This window comes from Haemaphysalis longicornis, unplaced genomic scaffold (assembly GCF_048455015.1).
Source record: "Haemaphysalis longicornis isolate Haplotype H1 unplaced genomic scaffold, Haemaphysalis longicornis Haplotype H1 scaffold_1, whole genome shotgun sequence".
Classification (NCBI taxonomy): domain Eukaryota; kingdom Metazoa; phylum Arthropoda; class Arachnida; order Ixodida; family Ixodidae; genus Haemaphysalis; species Haemaphysalis longicornis.
This window is the reverse complement of record NW_027526203.1, coordinates 107,484,787-107,499,961: the sequence shown is the minus strand read 5'-3', so window position 1 is coordinate 107,499,961 and position 15,175 is coordinate 107,484,787. Positions and strand designations below refer to the sequence as shown.

Below are 15,175 nucleotides of genomic sequence, written 5' to 3'. Positions count from 1 at the left end.
GCTGCGGAGACCTCCTCTCTCCCCTCTCTCGGACTCAGCATGCGCCGCTACTACCGACTGCTCACGAACTCTGGAAAGAGCGTTGTGTATGTATGTGCTGTTAGTGTCGGGTGCACAATCTTGAGGGAACGCTTGTTTCGACCGTTAGCGCTTTGGGTATAAATAAGACCCCCACCCCCCCCCCCCCCCCAAGCACTGTAGCTCATTACTGTTTGAGCAGTGAATCAATGCTGTCACTCTGTTCGAGTCCTGTACTGTAATCTCTCCCGTCGGGGCATTGTTCTTTGGCTCCGGCTCATCTCTCGCTATGAACTAAAGAAGTTACGTTTTGCCTACAGCTTCTGGACTTCTTCACGGCTGCAACATTGGCTGGCAGCTCGCTTCAAACCACGCTACCACACGTATGTCGGAGGCGACGGAGCTCGGCTCGGGTCGGCCTTCCCGTACGCAGCAACGGGTTGGCAGCGGTGGGATGACAACATCGCAACACTCCCTAATCATTGCTGGCGGGCACGTGAAAGCCACTCTGTGAGCCACTTGTCAATCAATTTAACGTATTATATAGGTGCAAGAATAGCCGAGCAAGAGAGATCCGCGAGGCTTACCATATCAGGAAAAAGGAAAATGACTCTGTCAGCGATACGTCGCTTGTTCTGCCCAACAGTGAGATGTTTATCGACGAGCGTTTGTGAAAATGCTCACTGTAAAGATGTCTACGGTTCTGCACAGAATCGGGATGGCCGTTCACCCGGGCAGGATGGCAACCCGTCCGCCGGGAATTTCTCGCTGCGCACGGAAACGGGGAGGCGCGGACACGCGTGGGCCTCTCGCACGTGGGTATACGTGACTCATCGCAGGCAGTGGTGTCGGCTACCCGCGGTAACCCGTCCAAGAGGCCAAGGTACCACGTGCCGCCGGCCTGTCCGCACCCGTCATTTTCCGACCCGAGGAACACGCAGCCGATGAGGCGACGATGGGGGCGACGGCCTGGTGGGGAATGCGAGGGGGACAGGTCAAAGAGTACCCCACGGGTGTAGAGGGACATTTTCGTCTTGTATATTTCTGTGCGCTCTTGCCACATATAGGGAGCGAGTGTACGTGTCCATCATATTGGTGGTGTGTCATGATTGGATGTTTGCTGCGTGTGGGCTGGACTCTTGGTGGGCTAAAAACGGAGCGCGAGAGTCCGACCGGCCGTTCTGATTTACAGTACAGTGCGTGCACCATCGGCTTGGCCGAGGAAGGTAGTCAGTCCCAATGCTTTCCGCTTTTGACTGTATACTGTACAAATGTAAATAAGTGTAAAATAAATGTAAATATTCCTTGCATTACTTCTACTTCGTCTTCGAGGCCCCATTTTTCTGCAATGAGAAGATCTGCTACCCGGAAGATCGCAAAGCCACCCCAACCTCCAGTTGGCGTGCGAGGCGGAACTCCAACGAACAAGTACTGTTTATCGACGAGCGTTTGTGAAAATGCTCACCATATGTTGTTGATGTGTTATGTTTTGCGTTTTGTTTTGTTTTTTCGCGCGTGCGCAATGATAGGCTTGTCTGTATTTATGTGTGTTTCTGCGTGGAATACAATTTAGTTGCAAGTCTGCGCCTGTCTTTGTGTACCTCTCTCTGTGTGGCGTCTTCCTTAGCGCAGTTTACCCCCTTTTTTTAGAAAATGCACCAACTCGCCCAACAACAAGCCCTTCTTGAATACGTCAGGAACAAGTGAATTATATTGTGGCCTCGTTTAGACCTGATATTCGCGCAGTGAGAGGTTGATTTTGTTTTGCAGCGCGGACAAGAAATGTGGCTTGGTTTCGAATATATACGTCGTAAAAGATACGTTTCGTGTATGTAATTACCGAAAACCTGACAATATCTTGTGATTTTTATGGGAATATAAGCTACACAAAAATTTAAGTATATCCTAAGGCACTGCGTCATTACGTTTGTGCACACTCACGCCCTATAGCAAGAACCAAGTAAGGTTAGTGAAACTACGGAAAAATAAATGGTCTGTATGTAGGGAAGAAACAGAATAGCTCGTACGGGAATACAAAAACCAGTGGACCTTCGGAAATGCTAAAGAAAGTTGCCTAAACGTAAGCGAGGTAGGGACAACCAGAGCAATTAGTTGCGAAATGCACTGCTATATCGGAGGATATGGAGGAGGGGCAGGGGACGCTTAACTATCGTTGTGTACGAATGTGAAGCGAAATAAAAAAATTAACGGTTTAGTGATCCCACACAGAAGCTGCGCGTTCAATTATTTTCGTTTTTTGACTTATGCGAACAGCTGATCGTTCGGCGGACGCATTTGTTGGCAGTTCATAAACGATAGGCAGTAGGCAGTTCATAAACGATAAAAACGATAAAATGTGTCGTTGGACGAGTGTGGTATCTGATAAAGCCCTGTGATTTCAGTTTGTGCTAGATTCTGCCGACTACATCTGTCGTAAGACTATGTTTCATTGAATCGCGGACGCGGATTACTCTATAAGCCCGTGTCCGTTCTGCTCGGGGAGGATATCTGTCGCAGATAAAAGATGTTTGCCGGCGCTCACCTCACGACAAACAACCCAGCGTTAAATGTTTTGTCGTATGCGGATCCCTGAGTGTAACTTTGCATTGTTCATCGTGCCAATTGCGTAGAATCTTCGTGAAATTTATGCCACACTGGCTTTTCAAGTGTATATCTGACGTATGGGATTGGCAAGCGTAACTGGCACGCCGTATAGGTATGAGCGCTCCTCTAGGTTATGTAAGCGCACGAAACCAGTTTACATAATAGTGTATAGCCGTAGCATGACCATCTGAGCAAACGCTGCTTGCGGACACACTGTTAATAAATTTTAAGGCAGTGGAATTGCAATCAGCTGCATGCATATGCCAGTTTCGTGACGCCGGCCTGTGGCACACACCTGGCGCTTGTACAGACCCAATTAACCCCACTAAGACCGTATCAGAAATATTTACGGTCTCGTAAATGCTCCGTATTTCCGAACAGAGTTACTGCTCCACATAAATATGTATTTCCAACGCATACAAACGGAAAATATCAGTCGCGAACGTGCCGCAAAAGCATCGGCGACAGTGGGGAGCGGGCCGGAGACTCTCGCGTCTATTTTCATGTGGCGGCAGCCACTAACAGCGCGGGGAGCGGAAGCGGCGTTTATGACGTCTCGTGCGGGAGGGGCGCGTCTATTCGATGTGTCCTCTCCTCCTGGATTTTGCAATTCGGCTATTCGGCCCTATTTATCCCGCGGGCGGCCAAAGGATGCATGCAGGCACGCCGGAACGGCGCGAACCAAAGCAGGCCGGCGTGTTGCCGGCGCTCGCGCACCGTGTGCGGAGAGTGGTTTCCGAAACGATTACCGGCGCGTAAACCGGATCCAAAGACAAACATGTATCTACCGCTTAAGCACCATAGCGGAACGAATTCGCACATGCATAGTCGTGCCCCCGTACACAAGGTACGCGCGGAACACATGGTACACACAGTAAGCTAAAACCTCTGACGCCGCCCGCATCTCCTCCTTGGGAAATTAGCGTGCTAGTGGCCGCAGCCAATGGCAGCGCGAGGTGCGAGAACGTTGCACGCGAAAAACGTGAGGGGGAGGTGTTGTCAACGCATCGATTATAGTGCGTTCCTTGTCCCTAGGGAACGCAGGCACACCCACACCATGTGTTTCAAATTCTTCAAAACGGCAGTGCGGGGTTGTCAAGGGCCGGTTGGCCGCGCCGGAAACCGGCTTACTCGGAGCCCCCGTGTCTACCGCTCGAGTCGGTGGGCCGTGAGGATCTGAATCACTGATCTCCACTAGAGTTGCTGGATGGCGCTTCGCATACACTTTCATACTAATATATATGGTGCTTCGAGCTCTCCGGCACGCGGCCGCCGGAAGTTCGAGCGCTCGTCCCGGAAGTCGGGCAAATGGCCGCTGTTCCAGCATGGCGCATGCTACGTATAGGCTGGTTTCGCGCGCATTCCGCAAAAAATGCCTGCTTGTTGCGCCGTCAACTGCACGAGCAGACCACAGAAGTCGTCTGGGAAGACGTTCCACTTGGAAGTATTACGATATTCTGTACGACGTGCGTGATACGTAGCGAAACGCAAATGTCATATCAGTGTCGTTTTTTAGCTGTGGCTCTTGTTACGCAGATTCCCTCGCTCTTATACCGGTGTTGTGTGGTTATACCCTAGTTACGCGGCGAAAGTAACCGCAGTGAAGTTGAACCGTGGTTACCAAACTTTAACCGCGGTTATCGCAAGCTGCGGTTTTGGCTGTTACACGCGAAATTGCAAGTTTGGTGACCGCGGTCACTTGATTGTGAGCGTAACAAAAATAAGTTACCACACTTTTAACTTCACGATAAAAAATCAAAAGAGAAGCAGTGTAGACAAAAAAATATCGTTAAAGCAGTCGCTTCTGACCCAAACGCAACGCACACGCACGCGGCGAGAGAGAGAGAGAGAGAGAGAATAACTTTATTTCTGACGAGGCTCAGTCCTCGCGAGTGTCCCTCAGGTGAGGGAGGCGCGCCAGGTAATCCTGAGCCCTAGTGGCGGTCAGGAGCTGTAGCTCGGGTGAGGAGCTCCCGGTCACCTCCAGCCAGGTAGTGGGAGGGTTGGGTAAACGGAACGGGGGTAAAGAGGGGCATTCCCAAATGGCGTGTGGCGTGGTATCTCGAGCGCCACATGCCGGGCAGTTTGGGCGGGGATATAATGTGGGATAGATGTGGTGGATGACGTGTCTGGTGGGGAGGGAATAAACAGCTCGCAACCGGCTTGGTTTGCTTAGGTCTGTTCGGTGTTGGGAACTTTCGGCTTAGCATCGCGGTAGATATTTGACCGCTACTATCTCTACAACTGCGAATTACAATCCATTGCACAATTTTTCACCGCACTAACATGATTGATTGATTGTAGTGTTTAACGCGCCGACGCAACGCAGGCGATGAGGCGCGCCGTAGTGGAGGGCTCCGGATTAATTTTGACCACCTGGGGATCTTTATCGTGCGCCGAAATCTCGTGCACACGGGCGTTTTTGCTTTTCGCCTCCATCAGAAAAGCGGCCGCCGCGGCCGGGAATCGAACCCGCGACCTCGTGCTCAGCAGCGCAACGCCTTAGCCACTGAGCCACCGCGGCGGGTACCGCACTAACATCCATTTTCTCGCACGTAAAAGTTCTTTTCCGCAATCAGATTGTTTTCGAAGAGCGGCGATAAGCTGTTGCTGCCGTGGTCTGGGCCGGTTCGGGCCGCTATCAGTGCCGTGCGGGCAGGCGTGCCGGCGTGTTGGCAGGCACTGCCGACGCGCGCGCCGATCGTTTCCGAGTGCTGAAAACGCTTCAGGATTGCCTGCTATATCCATTTTTGACGGACGATGCGCGGAATTTACAAATTTAGCACGGCTTTTGTCGTAGTTGATCGGGCGGATAGGGAAATGAGCCGCCGCTGCTGACGGGCAGTCGCGCTGATTGAGAGAGCAATGCAAAGAACGCAAGCGCGTCTTGGGGACAGCTTTGGGGCGCCCGCTATTTGAGAACCTTCATCTCTTCCGAACGCCAGGCGATTTTTAAATGCAGACCATTTGTATAACTCACGATGTCACTCGTGCGTCGGCGTCCGCAGCAGCCAGCCTCCCCCTACACTATAAAAAGAAATAACAGTTACCGGCGCCTGGTTTCCATCCCACGACCCTGCGGGCGGAACGCAAGGTACATGGTGCTCTTCCCACTGCACGACAAAACCGACACAGAATCAAAGGCTACGAACGCGCCTTATATCTTATATCCTTGACTCATTCAAACTACGTCGTCAGCGGCGTGCGTTGGCGACTCAGCGGCGTGCTAGCGGCGTGATAGCTGCGTGGTGTACACGTGATAGCACCAACCCCCCAAACACTAAACGTTAACGCAATACACCCACCCCCTATGCGACGCATTTACTCGAGTCCCCCTCGCGGGGAGATGGGCCCATTTTTTTTTTTCACCTACGCTGATGCGCCGCCACTTGCGTCCGAACTGACTTGTGCGATTTTGAGCACTGCGGCTGCGGAAACCGCGGTTAGCGTGACCGAACTGAGGTGGCCAAGCTGTTTCCGTTAACCATGGTTAGCGACGTAACCGCAGTTTTGTCTGTCGTGTAGCGCAGCAAACTGCGGTTTTGTCTAACCGCGGTTCGCTTAACCATGGTTAACTGTGCTCGTGTAACTAGGTCATTAAGAAGGGATAAATGGGCTCCATCCCCAGGCAGCAGGCTCTGCAATGACCACTTTACTGACAACTGTTTTGACAGCATGGGCTCACGAACTCGTCTACAGCCTGACGCCGTGCCTACGTTGTTTTCTTTCTAGCATAAATCCCTAGCATAAATTTTTAGCATAAATCCCGTTCGAGATGCATCGTCTCCTCTCAAACCAAGACCCAAGTGACATTTTCGTCCTCCTTCGCAATTAAATTCTGCTTCATATTAACGTCGTATGTTTCGGTATAGCATAAGTTGCGATGTGAACGCGATGTGTATAGCCAAAATGCAATAAAGTGAGAACAAAATGCCCAAATGCGCCAAAGGGGACGCTTATCAGCGGTTGAGAAGCGTAGCAGACGAGCCCGACTTCCGGGACGCCCGACTTCCGTGCGCGCGCCCGGCCGCGACAGCGGCGAAGCGCCATCCAGCAACTAAGTTGAGATCAGTGATCTGAATAGGTTCTTTCCCGGGAGCGGCTCCGGTATCTTCACCTCTATTCTTTGGATGGAGTTCACATAAACGTGGGATGGGTCGAGGTCGAACTGGCGGGTCGAACCTGCTAGTCCACTCGACCTTCCCTCGTGGTGTCCGTGTATATGGGGCTATTATTTGCGTACAAACCTTTGGTTGCTGTTCATGTGGCCAATCAGTGGCCCAGTGTGCGTTACTTAGTAGTCCCTCCTCACTCTCATTGGAGACACGCCCTTGGAGGGGCGGTTTTTGTGTAATAAAACTGAAGTCTTTAGTATTTTGGATAGACGATGTGGGAACCTAGAGATTACGGTCCACTCGGCCGAACCAGAGCGAATGAGGGCAGATGCCAGGAGGCACTCGGGAGTTAAAAAGTTTAGCTAAGTGTATTTAAGTATTTCTGTGTTCTTACCTAAATAGCGTACGACCTTTAATTATTATATTTCGAATCAATTGTAATCAAATGTCACCGTCAGTATTCTAAATGAATTACCCCAGGACCTCCAAGAGTCCTCGACTAACTCATCGCCGGACCGAACATGCTACTGCAGCGGCGGGGTAAAACAAGTCGCCACAATATGTCCTTACAGTGGGACACCGCTCGTAAACGACGGTGTACGGGTGTTTATCGTGGAAATTTGCCTGGATGATTTAACACCTGCTGGGAATGTCTCGCTGATGCCTGACACCGCTGCAACATTTTCCGTACAAACGCTTGTGTATTTTTCAGCATAAACGTTCAGTGCAGCTTTTATTTTCCAGGCACTATGAAAAACCTTTTGATGTTTCATTTGGCAGCCGCCATATTGAGCGCACTCTCCGCGCAGCAGGACATCAGAAAAGCGGTCTGCGTGTTTCAAGGCTCCAACATAAGTGGTTCTGTCACATTTCGCCAGGTATGTATGGGCTTAGGCACTCCCCTAAGGAAAATTACTCCTGACAAACCACAATGGGACATGCATATAAGTGGGACATTGTGGGGCCAAATCGACTTCCGATGCGGATGCAATAACCGGGCCATCCTTCCCCATCTTATCTGATTCATGCATATTTGGGCTTTTCTGTATCACATAACCTTATTTGAAGTTTCTCAAGGAAGGGACTTTGAAGAAAGACAGGACGGGCGCTCATGAGGTGTTAATCCCGCTCATTCTCTACGTACATTCACGGCCCCCTAGTCTCTTTTCAAACCTAAAAGCAGCACGCACTGCCTCCATGCCGATGAATGTCATTTGAAAAATTCTGCAGCCAAATTCAGGTTGCAAAAGTTATGTACATTATTGCGTCCTTGACAGTGTGTTCCTATTATACACTGCAATTTTCATGGTCAGTTAGCCGAGAACTCAAGAAATCACATCCCCTGCTGGTATTTCTGGCACAAAAATTACACTTTTGTGACAGGAACTCACAAGAGCTTTCATAATGACCCTTCAGTTGGGGAATCAATTACGTGCTGTACATTTAAAGTATTTTTTCTCGCATCCTAATTCAGAAACTAAATACTGTTTACATTCTTACGATGTATAATCCTTGCTTTTAAACCTACATGGAGTGCCGTCTCGCCTACAGTTTGCATGCTACCCTTAAAGGTGTCCCTCCAGTGGCCATCGGGGGAAAGTCGAAAAGAGATGGCTCCCTTCGACGTCTCCCTTCACCGGCAGCAGGGCAGGACATTTGACACCACTAACCATCAAAGCAATGCTTGCAAGCATAATTGAGCAATCTGCTAGGTAGGATCACATCACCTTTAAACTTGCATGCTCAGGACGCATTACAAAAAACAAATGTGCAATGCAAAGAAGCCCAAGATTAGCCAAGGATTGCCCCAATAATAAGCATGTGATGTTCACTATTTTTTGTTCTTAAGCGCGGAGTTCAGGCTCATATTGCACGAAAGCGCATCGTTGAGTCTATTGGCGCGTTGATCGACGTCTCCACCCGGAATGAGTGGGCGTTGCTGTGTACTTAAACGCGCCCATTAATTACAAACCCACCTTCTCTTACCGAACCCCCATTTGAAGCAGCAAGCCCTGCCGTTTGTGGGGCTGACAGTTTTTATAAAATTCTCTCTCTCTCCCTCGCTATTACCGAATACACACTAAGATGTTCTCGTAATCTTAGCATACCCATCATGACGCCCATCTAAACGGCGCTGTATGCACTTTCATTCTTTCGTACACTATACTTGATTGTTTAGAAAATTTCCACGCTCCCACCGGGATAACACAGCCCAGCTTTGGTACTTATATGCTAGTCCGCTGGAGCACAGAATAAACTGAGTCGTAAAAATATCACTGCATGTTCTTTTCGCAGGATCCCGGGGAAAACATGACAGTGGAAGGAAACATAACCGGCCTACCGAAAGGACCTCATGGTTTCCATGTGCATCAGTACGGCGATCTGAGGAATGGTGTGTGGACAAATTTCTTGCTCACGTCTTTCGTGGGGGGTTATGACATCATCCGCACACGCGGAGCAAAAGCAGAAAGGGGAAAATCGCTAAAAGCGACGTTGATATAATGCACCTGCCGTGGTGTGAAATTGCAGGCCATATTTTCAAACACTTGTGCAACTTTTCTTTACGCTGATAGGAAATTAAATGGGAACCACTACGCAGGATGTCTTGTGTGCCAATCCACAACTATTTTAAATTATAACCCAACGGATCACCAGCGAGCCCATATTATTGGTAACAAGCAGCGATTGCACTCACTTAGGGCCGCAAAACAAAGCAAAAAAGTGCGCGCTGACTCCAGAAGGAATTCGACACTCCCCAAAAAAGCTTCCACAACCACAAGCTCCCTGCCCAGAGATTTATACACCCCCTGCCCTCCCCCCCCCCCCCCAAAGAAGGATTTCGACCCCCCCCCCTTAATCGAAATTCTGGACAAACCCCTGTTCTTAAGCACCGTGAAAGCACTTATAGCACTATAGCCTTATAATCGTCCAATAAAACTTTGTCTGATTTTAGTATCTAATTACATTTCAATTAAAGCTGCCCAACGAGTTACTGCAACTGTTGCCACTGCAGCCGCATGCAGAGTGTAAGCTGCCTTACACCTTGAGCTCAACGCAATATACTGCGAGGGAAACTAAGCCGTTTTTCACTCACGATAAATTTTTCCAAAACGTAGGTTTGATGTTTTTCTTGCTTTATGTTGCATCAAACGATGTCTACATTGCTAAAAGACGAGGAGTACGTATATAACGTTCGCCGTCGTTAGCCTAATAACACCGCATAGTTTACTTATGGTCGGTAAACCGGGCTTTCATTTCCATCTACGACGCCGTTCATCCATGTAGTACTCTTATTAAAAATAATTAGAAAGCTGTACAGAAATTTTCGACCAACTTCTAATAGACAGATCCTGAGGCCACTATCGGAATTTTTCTAATACACAACGGTCGATACGTTGTCTCAATCCAATTTCTATAGGTATCTCAGGATGGACTTGAGACTTTCTTTTGATAATTCTGCAGCTGCTTGCATACTTTAAAGGGACCCTGCAACACTTGCCATCGACTACTAGTAATGTATTTTGGGATAAAGTCTATTGCCCCAGAAATCTCCTCCCGCAAGAATTATGAAAATCCGTTCACAATTAACGAAACTACGCGCGATGAGAAATCGCGCATAATCGTTCCCTCTCAACTCGACCGCGGACAACGCGACGAAAGCTGCGCGCTCTCTCCCGGAGAGGGGGCGGCACGCGGCGTTCTCTTCGGCGGTCTTCGATGTATCACATGCCGGGTAGTTTTCTCCTTTTCTCCGCAACGCGGAGTGGCCTATTTCCGGTCTGGTGCCGCAAAAAAGCAGGCATGGGTGCCTGCTCGCAAGTGCGCGCTCGGGCTGGTAGAGCGTTTTTGAAGCAATAAACGTTTGTAGTCGAGTGGTCCCGTTGAAAGGGAAGTATTGAGCTTATCACTCAAACTCCGCGCGCACTCAAAACACAAAGGAAACGGCAAAACTGTGCCTACAGGTTCAGGCATAGAAGAGGTTCGTACACAGCGATGACGACGACGGAAATGGGAGAATCTAGCCGCGAAGTTGACCAGTGACAGCCTATTGGGCAGCCATGGCCTATGTGACGTCCCTTAGGTCATGCCAGGGGTTGCATAATGAGGACAACTGAAGAGAGAGCGGTTGGTTTTTCCGCGTCTTTCACATCGATTTGCGCGCTCACCGCTTCACGTGCACGTGTAATATTTGGCTCGGGTATTCCTGGCAGTGTAATCTAAACGTCGCGCAGGTTTACTTGCACTGCTCAAAGAGTGTTGCAGGGTCCCTTTAAACTGTTTTTATAGACGAGACTTTCTAGATGCTATGTTGAAGTCTATCTTCGGCTATCAAAATAAATATCTGTAGCTGTATTATAGACGACTGTAGTTCTACTCTGTCCATAGTTTTGCGGCCATTGGCACATCACAACGCGAGAGGTACGGAGAAACCTTCGAGAAAACAATTCTCGTGGGGAGTTTGTTTGATTAATGCAACGCTGCAGAGAAATGTTACATCACAGGCAAGAGCTCAAAACTGCAGTACAGAAACCGCTGGTTTCTGTGACACAGTGGGTCTGTGTCGCGCCCTAAAAACAGTGCCTCGAGCACTGGAAATCCGCTTCAAACAAGAACAGCTTTGGAATAGGTTGAAGGAAATGAGAATAGGTCAGCTAATCAGGTGATCAGGAAAACAAACACTTTAAATTGCACGCTTCCGAATTAAGAGAATAGCCTATTTGAGGTAATTCGGTCGCTGGACACCGAAACAAGAGGAATTAAGCAGTCATCAGGAAAATAATGTGAGCGTTTAGACGCATTTTTGCAGAATATCCTGCTTTCAAGTTCAAATAAACGAGGATAAAACACGAGGTCCTATTTGAACCACAGGCGTTGAACTACATTTGTTCTAGAAGAGCAAACATGGGCGCACAGCATCTCGCGTTATTTTCACTTGGAGGTAGTGACTTCGTTCCCGTTCTAGGGATTTTTTTTATTTTCTTCTTAATAAGCTCAGTACTCTGACTCATTCTATTCTGTATTGCCGGTGAAAGCTTAGCATTAAAGGACACATTTTCTCATTCGAATGATCGGCGGATTGAATTCCCTATCTCGTTGCCTATTATCTTCATTGGGAGGATATCTGATGATAAGGAATTAAGCCTGTGGAAAGGAGACTTGGACCACTTATTCTCTTTGCCTTTATACTTACATTAAAAATATTTTTCAATTGCTTCACTTACTCCTCTTGTGCACTAAAATATTAGATGGTCTGACGCGTGCTGCTAGTTTTTAACCCAGAAATAGTGCACGTGGAATACGCTGAGCGTCATTTCCACTGTTTAGGCATATTTGTTTTAAAGAAGAACTTTTACATGCCGCACTCATGGCGCATGGCGCGTCGAAAACGCACTGCAGGAAAGCCGACTTTCCCAAACGATGATTATGAATGTGGGTGAAGTGGAAGTAAAAAACGCTTCGTGTGGTGAACCCGACGTCTATCGGACTGCGCCATTCCGACCCGATCGAAGCGGTTTGGACGTGGAGGAGGGTGCGTCGTGGACGTGCAGAATTGAACAGAAAAATCCAGCACGCCTCCCTCTAACGGCGACGATAGCTGCAGCGAAGCTTTCTTTGTGAGGAATCGGATGGCCAAGTCCAAGCCGTTGGAATCTAAAGTCAGAAATGCGTGCGAGTCAACGTTAAAGCTCAAAGCTCGACGAGTCTGAGTACAAACCGTCTAAGAGTCAAAGTCCAAACTCAGAGGACAACCAGGGAATCCCTCACGAGAGATCTTTGCGTTCGACCATCGTCGTCTTTAGACGGGGAGGTGCATGATTTTATGCTCTTTGATATCCCAGAAATAAGCATTTCCCAGCGCACGTAAAGCAGTATTTCAACCATGGGGAGATATCCCCCCCACGCCCCCCCCCCCCCCCCCTCGTGGCATTTGAACGAAATAGGAGGGTTGCATGGTCCTGCAGTGTACTGCAAAAGCTGTAGATAAGCTGTAGCCTTCAATGTGATGTCACTAAGAAATAAAAGGCTTCTTCGCTAGCCGAAGCAAAAAATTTAAAAATAACCTAATTCAGGTGAACAAAAAACAGATAACCTTTCCTGCAAATGTTAGGCCCATTGAAGTGTCTTTATTTTTGGTTGCACTCTTTTTGTTCCCGCAGGATGCGCTTCGACTGGAGGTCACTACAATCCTCTTAACAAATCACATGGCGCACCTGACGCTGCAGAGAGGTAATAACATCAGTCATGGTTCAGTTTAATAATTTTTACTGTGAAGAAAGTATTGCGGCTCGGGAATAACAGCGAAAAATTATTTTTAAGTTAGCTGGAACACCTGGGCGCTTTCCTAGAGCGAAGAATATCTGGAGAACACTTGTCGGATGTTTCTGAGTGCTCAGTCGACTCAAAGATAAACAATGATATTGGCGGCAACCATGCATTGAGTTTGTTTGTTTATGTTTCGTTTTTACAGGCAGGCTGCGTCGCACTTTGTTACCTCTGTGCCAAGTCAAGCGCGTGTTCCATTCGTAATTTTTTGTTCCGCACGGGTTATCCCATTTTTTGGGGAGAGTTTCGCCCTATCGTCACTAGTCTAGAACAATAATATTTTATCTACGGTGTTCTCGATGTGATTTGACAGCTGGAGAAACACTCGCGCCGAAAGATAAATGCCCGCAGAGCATACGCCATGGTATTCGGTTCGCCGACACTCGCCTACGCACTTCACTTCGTTGACTGCTGCTTCGCCGTCTGTTTATTGATTGAGTTAGGGGAGCAGAAGTTCGCTCAACAAACCTTGCTTCTCCTTCACCGTCTTTGGCTACGTGAAATCTGGTGAAGGTGTGGAGTACGCCCCCTTCATGCTCCCTATGCACCTCTGAAAGCCGACAAGCCAGCCCAAGTCGAGCAAGCCGCCGACTTCAAGGTTTACCGGCCGAGTTCGGTTTCCTGTTAAAAAAAGCAAGAGTAAGAAAGCCGTAACCAAACAAACCCCCCTCGACCTGCAACATCCCCGGGAACCACCATCGCTCCGCGTATCTCCTGGTTGGAGAACGTTGGAGGACTGGTTGGAGGACTGGTTGGAGAACGTAGAGCACGTCCGGATCTTTAACAGGTGGGAGGACGACGAAACATTTCAGCATGTGTTCTATTTGGAGGATGTAGCTCGAACATGGTTTGAGAACCACGAAATCTCCCTGACTGACTGTACTCTCTTGAAAAGCGAGTTTCTTAAAACGTTCGCCACCATCGTGCGAAAAAAAAACGAGCTGCACTTTTGCTAGAAACGCGCACGCAACAGCCCAACCAAGGGGTAGTGATCTTTGTTGAGGACATGAAGAGATTGTTTCGAAGTGCGGACCCGGCGATGACAGAAGAAAAGAAGCTAAAATTTCTCATGCGAGGTGCAAAGCAAGAGCTTTTTGTTTGGTTCGTCCATAACCCTCCTAAGATGGCTACCGTATTAACGTCTAAGGCGGCGGCGATGAAGAAGACCCTTGAAGCTCGAACGAGGCAGTACGATCGCCCAGTCAATGCGCTGGTTTCGGAGACGATCAGTGCGGGGGCTAAGAGCTTCGACACACTACGCGCGATCATCCATGCAGTGGTGAGGGAGGAGCTACGGAAACTTTTCGAGACGACGCCACAACCCCGAATAGCTTCCCTGACTGACCTGATACGGGAAGAAGTTCAATGCACTTTGGGCAATTCTACGCCGTCCGAAGCACCCCGCGAGCCACAAGCTATGACGTACTCCGCAGCTGTTGGTCGACCCCGCCCACCTCTAACTCGTCGTCAAGAGGCCCCGCCGTACCGCCGTCCACTGCCGCTCGGCCGAACCCCGTAGTTCAAAACCAGACGCCGATGGATACCGACGTGTGCGAACGCCCGATAATCGTTGGCTGTGCTACCACTGCGGGTAGGCCGATTACATCTACTGTCGCTGCCCCTACAAGAGTCCCGTTTGCGAGGGTTGTCCGTCGACGCACCACGACCCCTCCCCGGCGAGCATATCGAAAAATACCTCTCCGGCACCAACCGAGGTTCAGCGCGCTTCAACCGCTCGCTGTCGCCCAACCCATACCTATCGCCAAGCCGTCGAAGCAACGCAGACTTCACGCGTAGAAGATCCGCAAGCCCACGCAGGCGAAACTAAAAGCCGCATCTTCTGGAGGTGAAGTTGTTCTAGTACGAAGAAACGGAAACCCTCCAACGAAGCAAGGGCGCACCGAAGATCGTGGTCTACGACGTGCCCTCAGCCCGAACACCCGATCTAAGCCTGACGTTGCTCCTGAACACGACGATAGCCACACGGCGCGACGCGTACCCGACTTGACCGAGCCTGCCACTGAGAAGACGAGGACAACGACGCTGCATAGTGCCCGACCGTCAACACGTACGAGCCGAGATACGATGCCAAGACGCACCAGGAACTCAAGGAA

General features: G+C 49.3%; 1 protein-coding gene across 4 annotated transcripts in view; it reads left to right on the top strand.

Annotated features, from left to right (window-relative positions):
* The window catches only part of LOC144178855 (superoxide dismutase [Cu-Zn]-like), a 98,786-nt gene that overhangs the window by 45,827 nt on the left and 37,784 nt on the right, over positions 1 to 15,175 (top strand). For 2 of the 4 annotated variants that reach the window (XM_077706998.1, XM_077707013.1), the window contains exons 2-4: positions 7,482 to 7,615; positions 9,033 to 9,129; positions 12,896 to 12,965. In XM_077706998.1, the coding sequence (XP_077563124.1) occupies positions 7,487 to 7,615; positions 9,033 to 9,129; positions 12,896 to 12,965 (296 nt within the window). In that variant the 5' untranslated portion in view covers positions 7,482 to 7,486. Of the gene's footprint in view, positions 1 to 7,467; positions 7,616 to 9,032; positions 9,130 to 12,895; positions 12,966 to 15,175 lie in introns of all 4 variants that reach the window. The other 2 variants (XM_077707006.1, XM_077706991.1) reach the window with 2 other exon arrangements.